Genomic DNA, 12,083 nt, shown 5'->3' on the forward strand with positions numbered 1-12,083 from the left:
CTAGTTGAGACCATGATTAAATGTTTATATTCTGTAAATACTAGTTATTTAATTTAGTTATTATTATTATTCAGTATGTTAAAAACATGATAATTTTATACCTGAAATAATCTCTAGGTATAAGATCATTTATTAAATTGAAGTAAAATGGTTTAAACCTCATAAAGAGTCTATGTCCCCTTTCAAAATAATCTCCCATGTACTGCAATGTCCAAAGCCATGGTGATCTAAAGGATTTCTTCCTCCCATCATTGGTAAGAGAAGTTTAGTAGTTAAACCCCTTTAATTCCAGGGCTTTTTTGTTGTTGGGTCATTTGTGTGAGCAAAACCCTATAGGTGACGATTCTCAAACAAAGTATGCTTGCTCCTTAATGTCTTCCAACTAAGCATACTACATACATAGTACTTTAGATGTGGGTTCTTTACACAGTGGCAAAAGCAGGATTTCTAGAGGGGGGGTTTCCAAATGCTTGATTTTAGAGTGAGTATGGCCAGTCCATGAAGAGAACATAATTAGCACTTATCCAGCTTTAATATGTTACATACAAAGGGTATTGTGTGTCATAGTTCCAGCATTTACAGAACCAGCAATCACAGTAAGCCATTAGATGCGGCAGTAGGGCCATCCTGCCTGAGCTGAATGGTTTTATGTCAGATGTGGGCACCATTCCAGAGCATTGGGGGAACAGCAGAATAACCTAGCTCTGCCCTGGACATTTATCTACATATCGGTCTCCTTATGTACTGGATAGTGTATTATTATGCAGTATTAATAGTAAACCCTATAGATGGTCTATAGGAGTGCACCCCTAACAGTGCATGTTTTCCACAACTTCTAGTTGGTGCACAGGTGAATTTATTACTGGCTGACTCATATTAAAAGATCCAGAGGTGGTGCTAATTATTTAATTTGTGATACTGAGAACAATATGCAGCAATAGTAGCATTCTATTATATTACTATTTCTATTGTGGTCATGGTGTTGGCTAGGGAGGGGGGTTTCCAGGCAGATGGAAAACCCCCCCTGCGTTTGCCTATGAGTCTTTTGTTACACAACATTCCTGTGTGAGCGGTAATAAAACATTCCATTCAACAACCCTGAAAGACGTTGCTAATATAGCTGACTCCCTTATATCTCTGTAGGTAGGCATGACTGTTTTCCTGACAAGGACACTTTTTTTCCCCCTATTAGATTGAAGAATTAACCAGCAATCTTCCACAACTTCATTCACTGTCTAGCAGCACATCTTCTGTCGACAGTGTAGTGAGTTCTGAGACTGGAAGCCCCCCAACCAAGCGTAAAGTCATTAATAAAATTCAGGGAAGTGCCAAGAAAGCCCTGCTCAGATGGGTGCAATACACAGCAGCCAAGTAAGTGCACTTTGTTTGTTTTGGCTTCATTATTGGTAAAAGGGCATCAATAAATGTTTTATTGTACATCGTGGTCAGGGCTTTTCCTAGTGACTCTGGAGGCAGTGATCAGCTTCAGCTATATCAATAATCAGGATGGTAATGAGGAAAGCCTGTTCAGCCCCATAGAAAAATTGTGTGGTTATAATGTCCTACCTATCCAATGTCTTCTCCATCCCTGGTAAGAATAAAAAAAGGACTGAGTGATAACTGCATTAACAGAAATATATTTGCTATCCCTTTAAACTTGGCTGCAATGCTGTTTTAGGTTTGGTAAATATCTGATGTCAGGGAATGTGATATTTTCCTGACCTTGTGACTTTTTTCAACCTTGATGAGGAGACTGATGAATAATAAAATCTACACCAGTTTGCATAGCGTAAAATATGCAGAAAACAGGCCGTACCCATATGCAGCTCGGTTTAACACTTACGTTTAGCTATGTGGTATGAGGGAAGTACAGTAAAGGTGTGTTCACTCTCATGCTTTGACTTGGACACAGCCTCATATTCACCTGTCAAAATCTGTATCATTTGTAGCTGATGATGATAAAAATGCAAGCTCTCCCCCTAAAAGGAAACAGCCCCATACTAAAAGCTCTAGGAGGCTGGAGCCCTCCCAACACTCCTGTACAGTGTGTTGAGGTGTATTGAGAAACAGATAAAAGCCCTTTTGTGCTGCACTACTGCTCCAACAAATCCCTATTATGCCTATACCCATGGTTGCTAGAACATGCTGACAATTGTAGAATTGCAAGTTCAGCATGTGTTGGCTTCCAGTACTGTAAAGTTTGTAAACTAAGAACACACACAATAATTCAAAAGTTTATTAAAAATCATTGCAAAACAAAAATGAGACAATAACATGGTCCTGGCCGAGCGGCAATACAACTAACAGGCTGGTCCGGCTCCGGCTGTCAGCTTCTAATCAATACAGAGCAACTGCTCTCTGATTAGTCAGAGCATGGGAAAGCTGCTCTGCATGGTTAGTGGTGGAAAGGCCTCATGTGCTATTGATTCCAGGAGCTCCTAAATGCATCAATGAATGAGGTTGTCCCATTTGCAGTGCTGATTCTTCTTACAGATGTGTCCTTTTGTATCTTTGCCGCTCATGCGAGTCGCGTGCCTGTGACCAGGTACACGCTCTGCGTTTGCAATGCAATCCATAGGATTGCATGGTGCAAACGCAGCCTGGTGTACCATGGTGCAAGTGTGCATTACAAGTCGCATGATGCGATGCGTGCGCATGTTTGCCATCAATGCGGCAAAGATGGACGAGGACACATCTGTAGATGGCATCATAATGAAAATCCCCCTTACCCCTCTTGTCATATGGTTCATACACACGGTCAGATTTTCTTTAAGATTTGAACGATAACGATTTTAAAAGTCGTTCAATCGTTCATATCTGAAAGAAAATCTGACATGTGAGCCTGCAACGATGAACGATGCGTTCCTGCTTGTCAGATACCGATATCTGACATCTGATGTGTTTGCACACAGATTTGTCAGATTTCATTCATTTTAATTAGGGATGAGCGGGTTTGGTTCTCAGAGAACTGAACCCACCCGAATTTCGGGGATCTGGGGCGATCCGAGCCAAGTTCGGATCTCCCTGCCTGCCCTGGATCCCTCACCCGAGGCAAAACCTCGCGATCCCGCTGTCGGGTCGCGAGGTTTTGTATTGAGCGAGCTTAACGCTGATTAGCTGAGAGAGCCGTCTGTCACGGCTCTCAGCCAATCAACGTTAAGTCCATTTAATATGCACACAGGATGCAAAAGAAGATGGTGCCCGCCATCCCCCGCTGCCTGATACCGCCGGCACCCCCCACGCTGCAGACACCGCTGGCACCCCCACTGCCGACATCACCATTGCCGGCACTGCTGCCCCATGTACTGAGGACACCGTCAGCGACCCCGACACTGCCGGCACTCCCACACTGAGGACACCACCAGCACCCCTGCACTGCCGACACTGTCAGCACACATGCACTGAGGACACCGCTGGCACCCCCGCTCTGCCGACACTGCTGGCACTCTACATTGAGAACACCCCTGCACTGCCGACACAGTAAGCAAACCTGCACTGAGGACACCGCTGCCATCCCCGCTCTGCCGACATTGCCGGTACCCTTCACTGAGGACACTGCCAGCACCACAGCACTGCCATTCCACGTACTGAGGACACCGTCAGCAACCCCTGCACTGCTGACATCGCCGGTACCCTTCAACGAGGACACTGCTGGTACCCCTGCTGTGCCAACAACACCGGCACCCTGCACTAAGGACACTGCAAGCACCCCCGCACTACTGCCCCACGTATTGAGGACTCCTTTAGCAACCCCGCACTGCTGCTACTCCCACACCGAGGGCATCCCTGCACAGCCGACACTGAGGATACCGCTGGCACACCCGCTCTGCCGACACTGCCGGTACTATGCACTCAGGACACTGCCAGGGCCCCCACTCTGCCAACCCTGCCACACTGCCAACACTGACGGCACTTCCGCATTGAGGACACCATTGGCACTCTCGCATTGAGGACACCGCCAGCACCCCGCACTATCGACACTGCTGCAACAGTAAGTGTACTATTGGTGTACCCAACCCACACTGTATAACACACTGTATTTGTGTTGGAACTTGGAAGCTGAATTGCCACATGTTAGTGCCGCCCACTGTGTCGCTTAGCTTAGTCAGCCAGTTAGCTGGAAGCAACCTTTGGGCCTTAACTAGATGAAAAAAATAATATTGTGAGGTGGTCAAAATTGATTGAAAATGACTGAAATAAATGTTATTGGGGTTAATAATACTGTAGGAACAAAAACAGGCCCATTTTGTGTGATTTTAGTTGTTTTTATGATATTTTAAGAAAAAATACAGATCCAAAACCAAAACCGAAAAACAAAACACCAAGGAGAAAAATCCAAAACCAGATTCAGATCCAAAACCAGGGGAGATCCAGATCCAAAACCAAAACACGAGGGTCGGCGCACATCTCTAATTTAATACAGGCAAAAATCGTTCAATCGTTCAAATCGTTGGAAAAATCGTTCAATCGTTCACCTGACATATCTGACTGTGTGTATGCACCATTACAGCTGTAATAAACAGAGTATGTATAAAGTGTAATGCATTACTTCCGTTGTGAATAACTCATCTGAAAAAAATGTTGTCTTCTCTGGTTAAAACTCTACAATACTGTTAACATACTGTACTCTTATGATGTCATAGGTGCTTTTACCAAATATGTTTGATTTTATGCTGGAATGCTCAGGTGCACATTAGATGATCGTGGTCGACGGGACGTCTGGTGTAACAATACATTGGTCGCCCGTATACACAGAACGATATAGCGCATGACCGCTCAAAAATTGTTCAGTGGACGTATCCAGGAGCATTCCGTCGGCCACTGGATCGTAACATCTACTGTGCAGAACAGCAGATGTGTTGATATCTACCGGTATGACGAACCGTGGTAGCGTGTAATTGGAGGTACACATTAGACGATGCACCCGATATATTGTTCCGATTTGCGTCAACTTTATATCGGACGATATATTGTCTAATGTTTACCCAACTTTAGTTATTTTCCCTTCATGATATTTACAGCCTCTCCCCCCTCCATTCACCCCAGTTCCCATTCCTTCCCTCTTTTTTCCTGTTCTCCCTACCATTATAAAATGTGAGACGAGAGTCCACTGCTGTTGAGTTTTCTTAAATTATGGAAATCTTTTCTTATATTAATAATAATAAATTGCTGTTACAATCGTATTTGATATCTGACTGTACCTGTACATTATTATTATTCTTAGATTGTTGTTTAAACATAGTGTAAGAACCAGCACAAGTAACCAACTTTATGCTGTTCTATATTAAAATATTTCAAGGCGCCTGGGAATCGAAGTAAAAGATTTTGGGCCAAGCTGGAGAAATGGCCTTGCTTTTCACTCAATGATTTACGCAATCCGGCCTGAATTGGTGGACATGGATAGACTCAAAGGAAGAACCAATCGTGAAAATCTAGAAGAGGCTTTTTCAATTGCAGAACTTGAGTTGGGAATCCCTAGGTTGCTAGATCCTGAAGGTATTTTTATTAAAAAAAATTAACAAGAGACATATAAGAAATGGTACTAAATTATTACTTATTATATATAATGGTCATAGTTGTTAACTATACTTACTTATAATAATGGAATAAGAAAATACCAATGTAAAATCCTGTACAACTCATTTGGAAGTGCTGCAGTTGTCCAAGCCTTAAGCTAGGTACAGTACACACTTGTACAATCACACTTTCGATGCAGTCTTACTTTTGATTTTACTTAGTCAGTAGTCTCGATCACAGTGCCGAAAGTGCGTACACATCTATACAATCTAACTTGCGATCTTTGACCATCTGTCTAAAATATTGGATGAAAAGACACAAAGGAGCAGCAGCATAGGCATACGTGCACACTTCACTTTTTGTCCGATATCACACCATCGAATCAGATGAAAATTAAACTGCACATAAAACCTGATCTCTCGATGCAGCCAGTGTAATATTGGTTTATTCATTTGCCGCATGTTTCTGATGATAGTTGTGTTTTGCATCTAGATGTCGATGTTGACAAGCCTGATGAGAAGTCTATCATGACCTACATAGCTCAGTTCCTAAAACTCTATCCCAATCCTGAGAATGCAGCAGGGGATGGTCAGGAAGATGATGTAAGTTCAAACAATTGTTTATGATGATAATATTTAGCACTGCAAAATAATCACTTTTTATTGAAAGGTGACTACGGTACCTAGACATCACAGTGACTGGAGCTGGGATTTAATAAGACTGAAAGTTTTCTTTTCCTTCTTCTTTTTTTTCTGAAAAACAATTTTTATTAGTATTGCAAGGTTAGCAAAAATTAAATTTGCACAATATATACAAAAATACTAGAGATGAGCGGGTTCGATTTACTCAGTTTTACTCGGATTTACTCGGATCTCAAAACGGCATTTTATTGGCTATCGGCTATCACGTGTTTTGGATAGCCAATAAAATAAATCCGAACAAATCCGAACGTGCGGTAAAATGGCGATAAGAACTGAGTAAATACGAACCCGCACATCTCTAAAAAATACAGTCAATCTCAATTTTGAAGATACAAAATAGAAAATGCAATAAAATATATTCAGAGATTATAATAAAACAATAGTGCAATTACTTGGAGAATATAATTACAGTACCATCTTTTTGATTATATATCAACAAAATAGAAGAGGAAGAAAAAAAAAATTATATAATTAAAAGAAAAAAAAGAAAGAGGAAAAATAAAAAAAAATATAGTTTTTGATTAGTATAACACAATGCTCATTCACAAGTATAAAAGAGACAGAGCTTGAATATCATAATACAATACACTTATTTATGTAAGACTGCGCATTAATGACCACAAAGTATTTTCAAATATTTTCATTATATATGTTACATTTTCCGGAGGGAGATAGTCCAAATATAATTCCCATTTCTTATGAAAGCGTGCAATCCCTTTTTGCATATCAATTAAAGCTCTCCTCTCAAAATATAGGATAGAAAGTAGTTTAGTTCTCACCATATTAATCGATGGTGGGTTTGGAGATAGCCAGTTTTGTAAATAGCCTTTCTAGCGATTGTAATCAGTAAAGACAAAAACGGGATATATTCTTTAGGTAAGGATGTCTGAATCCAAGGTGTAAAGTCTACTAGTAATAATGGAGCCCAAGAAAAAGATAAATTAAGTTTAGTCATATCCACTATAAAATTATGAAGCTTACGCCAAAACTTTTTGACCTTAGAGCACTGCCACACATTATGTATAAATGTTGCAGAAGAGGAATGACATTTTGGGCAATCACCAGAAATGTCATGTGAGATAAGAGTGCCTTTGTGCCTGTGATATATAAGCTCTGTTTATAAATTTAAAATGAACCTCTTGTAATTTAGAAGAAACAAGAGAACTCATAGTGCACGGCATTGTGGATAGTATAACATCCGAGGAGTTAAATTCGGGGAAATCCATCGACCTAGCTTTCCATACTCTGGTCCATAAACTGGTAGTAGTGAATAATAAATCAGTATATATAAAACATAGTTTGAATTTAATGGATGAACAGAGGGCCTGATTCAGAGCCGAACGCTCTGACCAGAGCGCTCGCTCTGAATCAGTGCCCTCCTACCTAAAAATGGAGCTGCCTCCTGGCCGCTCGCATAGCTGTGGGTGACCACCCACAGCATATGCGAGCAGCCAAAAAGATGGTCGCTATGGTCAAGACCATCGCGACCATCGGGCTTGCGACGAGACCCTGCGGTAGGGTCTCGGTGACCGCAAGCCCTGGAGTGATTTTGGCTCACTAGTGATGTCAGTGGGGCCAGACCCAGACGGTAGGCGTTCCCATGGGAACGCCTCCGTCTGGCAGCCACGCCCCCGGCATGCCCACCAAAGGGAGCATGCTGTCAGTCACCATCGACAGCACGCCCCCTTTGGTGCGAGACCCGGAGCGACAGCTTGGCTGTTGCTGTCCGGGTCTCGTGCATGCGCACGACGGAGCTCCCTCCATCGTGCGCATGCGCATTGGGGTATCATCGACCCGCTTGCGAGCGTCCTGTGCTCGTGAGCGGGTCTGAATGACCCCCAGAGTGTAAATAGAGAGCGTAATGTACAATCTGGCATAGGCAAAGACTTGGCACCAGGAGGTAATCTACTAAAGACAAAATGCCTGACTTGTAGATAGAGAAAGAATTGTGAATGTGGTATATTATATTTTTCTTGAAGCTCTGAGAATGGATAAAATCGTCCCCCCGGATCGAACACATCTCTAATTTTAGCTATACCCTTCTGTTTCCATTTGGTATAATGGGAGATAGTCAGAGAGGGTGGGAAGACAGGATTACCCCATATTGTAAGGTAATTAGTAAATGTAGGGTCAGATTTAAACTTCTTATGAATAGCTCTCCATGCTTTGTAAATATCTTTTGAATAAAACATTATGCAGAATACAAGCTGGTATTTTAGAGCGAGGCATATGTAGAATCGCTACTATAGAGTATGGATAAAATAATGCGTTTTCTATATTTGGAGTTGTGAAATGAGCAAGTCCCAAACACCAATCTGATATATAACAAAACAATGCTGCCTGGCAGAAGGTCTTTATATCTGGCAACCTCAATCCTCCCTTAGTTTTTGGTAAAATTAATCTAGCTCTGGCAAGTCTAGGTTTTTAGTTTTTCCAAAGAAAAGTCTGAAAAATATTTGTACAGATCTTGGTTTCAGATGGGGAAAGGAAAATGGGGAGCATTTGAAGTGGATATGTTAATTTTCGGAAAAAGTACACTTTTTATTACCGAAAATACATCCCAAAAGAGACAGAGGTAATGACATCCATTGTTTCACCAGTCTAGTGATTTTAGCAATAACAGTCGGAAAATTGGGTAAATATTTTTGATAGAGGGTGTAATATATATACCAAGATATTTAATATTATTTTCAGCAATATGAAAGGAAGAGGAAAGTATCGGATGCTGGTGCAGCAGGTCAGAACGTGTGAGGGGCAAGATTTCTGATTTCTGAAAATTAATTTTGTATCCAGCAAATGAACTGAAGTGCTGTATCTCCTCTAAGATAGCCGGTATTGAAGTAGCAGGTTTCGATATAAATAAAAGCATATCATCCTCAAACAGGGACAGCTTCAGCAGTATATCTCCAATATATATACCAGTGTACAGGGAATTGCTACGTAAAGAAATCGCCAAAGGTTCTGTTAGGGCGAACAATAAAGGAGAAAGTGGGCAGCCTTGGCGTGTACCCCTTTGAATGGAAATTTGGGAAGACATATATTTATTCGCAATCACTCTAGAGGAAGGAGAGGAATTCAATACACAAATCAAATTAATAATTTGCAATGGGAAACCAAACCGTCCAAGTACCTCGTAAAGATGATCCCAAACCGCCAAATCAAATGCGTTTTCTGCGTCTAAAGATAATAATAGGCTGAGACCATCTTCATGAAAGTCATCTATTTGTTGCAAACCGCCAGTACCTTTCGGATATTTGAGACAGAGCTTCATCCCTGAATAAACCCTGTTTGATCGTCATGGACCAAAAAGGGAATAACCTGTTTAAATCTATTAGCGATAATTTTGGTGAAAATTTTATAGTCTACGTTTAATAACGATATGGGGCGTTATGAAGCTGGTATAGTAGGATCCTTACCAGGTTTAGACAGTACTGTATTAAAGGCTTCATTAAAACCCAGTGGAAGAGTACAAGTAGTGAGAATAGAATGAAATAAATTAGTCAAAGGAGTAAACTGATGGTTGGTTATAGAACTCACCAGTAAAGCCGTCCGGCCCTGGCGATTTGCAGTTGGGAAGGTTTTTAATAGTTGCAGCAACCTCTTCCTCGGTAATTGGTTGATAGAAAAATTTAGTTTAATCTGTCGAGAGCTGTGGAAGAGTAAGTTTTTGCCAGAATGAATCCCTGGCAGTAGTATCAATTGGATCTTGGGAATATAAAATACAATAAAAATCATGAAGTACCTCAGTGATTTTCTGACGAGTATATTGAAGAGAGCCAGCACTAGTAGTAAGGGATAAAATAATTGAAGGGGTACGAGTGCCTCGTAGGAGATTGGACAGGACTTTACCGGATTTATCTCCATGCATATGAAAAGTAAATTTGCTGGTCCGCACCCTGCTGCACCAAACAATCAAAGTCTAGCTTCTTCGAATTTAGTTCTGGTAAGAGGTGAGGGAGATTTACTAAAATCTTGATAAGTTAGTGTTAGAGTAGATTGGGCATCCTGCAATTTCTGAGAGTGATATTTGCGGTGATGTGCAGCGAAAGACATAATTTGCCCTCGAATTACAGCTTTTGCAGCCTGCCAATATAAAAAGGGGGTTTCTAAATGTTGGATATAGGAGTTCCAGGCTGATTGTATTGTATTGTATCTTTAAATTTATGAGATGAAGTCAAATATGATGGGAAACGCCAATTATAAACATTACCAATAGGTATTGAGGGAGAGAATTCTATCCAAATTAAAGCATCATCTGTAAGACTAAGGGGTTCAATAAATGAGGCCAAAGCAGCCGTAGCCAATGTAGAAGACAGTAAAATATAATCAATTCGAGAGTGCATTTTATGTGGTGCTGAGAAAAATGTGTATTCTTTATCTATTGGGTGGTGAAACCGCCAAAGATCCGTAAGATGTATTTGTTCTAATAAGAATGACATACCAAATTTACGCTGTCTCCCTGAATAATGAGATGAGGATTGACGATCCATAAAAAAGGAGGATACCATATTAAAATCACCACCTAGTACCAAATTCGTATCCATAAACTGATATAGCAAATTAATCAATGACCGAAAAAAGGAACGATCATAAACCGTAGGGGCATATATATTACATAAAGTGTAGAGAGTGCCAAAGAGCGTAATTTGGAGGATAATAAAGCGACCATTTGGGTGAGAGATCTGTTTTTTTAGTAAATGGGAGGCTTTTTCGTAACAAAATAGCTACCCCACGAGATTTAGAATTATCAGGAGAATATGCTACTATGTTGTCATAACAGGGAAAATTTGGCATGTTCTAAATCTGTCAAATGTGTCTCCTGAAGAAAGGAGATACAGGTTGAGTCTCCCATATCCAAATATTCCGAAATACGGAATATTTTTAGCATGACTGAGATAGTGAAAACTTTGATTTTTGATGGTTCAATGCACACAAACTTTGTTTAAGGCACAAAATTATTAAAAATAATGTATAAAATGACCTATAGGTTGTGTGTATAAGGTATATATGATACATAAATTAATTTCATATATTTACACAAACTTTGTTTGAGCCACAAAATTATTGAAAATATTGTATAAAATTATCTTCAGGCTGTGCGTATAAGGTGTATATAAATCATAAATGCATTCTGTGTTTAGATTTGGGCCGTATACCTAAGACATTTCAATATGGTATGCAATTATTCCAAAATACGGAATATTCCGATATCCAAAATACCTCTGGTCCCAAGCATTTTGGATATGGGAGACTCAACCTGTATCTACCTTGTTAAACATAATTTAATAGTGGTCATAGAACAAATGGTATAAATATATCAATGCCAAAATTCTATATAGGAAATCTCGTGAATATATACTGTAAGTATATATTCACGAGAAATATGTTGTAAAACATAACAACCTTACAATCAAAAAGAGAAAAACTGAGAAAAAAGAGAAGAAACAAAAGGAAAAATAGAAGAGAAAAGGGGGATAAAAAAATTAAAATAAATAAAAAAATGTAATAAAAAGGGAAATAAGAGAAAGAGAAAAAAACTAAAACATGTGAACCACAGCAAGAACATTTTCACAACGTCACAAGAAAAAGGGAGGAAAGGCCATGGGGCTCCCCACTCCAATACATTCCAAAAAGAGAAGAACAAATATAATATAATATTTAACATTTTAACTTGAGAAAAAAAAAAGCAAAGAGATCTACAGCAAAGACACATCTAAAAGAGTTGTCTGTAAAATATATTTCAAAAGACACCTGCAGTAACAGGAAAATTCACTAGTAAATAGAAAAACCATTCCTAAGGTCAATAATAAATTATATAAAAATCAAATACGCAATAAAGGAATATAGTTACATATCCCGTGTATC

General features: G+C 39.9%; 1 protein-coding gene across 1 annotated transcript in view; it reads left to right on the top strand.

Annotated features, from left to right (window-relative positions):
- Nucleotides 1-12,083, top strand: part of SYNE1 (spectrin repeat containing nuclear envelope protein 1) — a 546,802-nt gene that overhangs the window by 108,024 nt on the left and 426,695 nt on the right. Inside the window, exons 7-9 of the mRNA XM_088474380.1 lie at nucleotides 1,193-1,371; nucleotides 5,300-5,496; nucleotides 6,010-6,119. Coding sequence (XP_088330506.1) covers nucleotides 1,193-1,371; nucleotides 5,300-5,496; nucleotides 6,010-6,119 — 486 coding nt within the window. The remainder of the gene's footprint in view (nucleotides 1-1,192; nucleotides 1,372-5,299; nucleotides 5,497-6,009; nucleotides 6,120-12,083) is intronic.

Source organism: Taudactylus pleione, unplaced genomic scaffold, assembly GCF_031769625.1.
Source record: "Taudactylus pleione unplaced genomic scaffold, aTauple2 ptg000154l, whole genome shotgun sequence".
NCBI classification, from domain to species: Eukaryota; Metazoa; Chordata; class Amphibia; order Anura; family Myobatrachidae; genus Taudactylus; species Taudactylus pleione.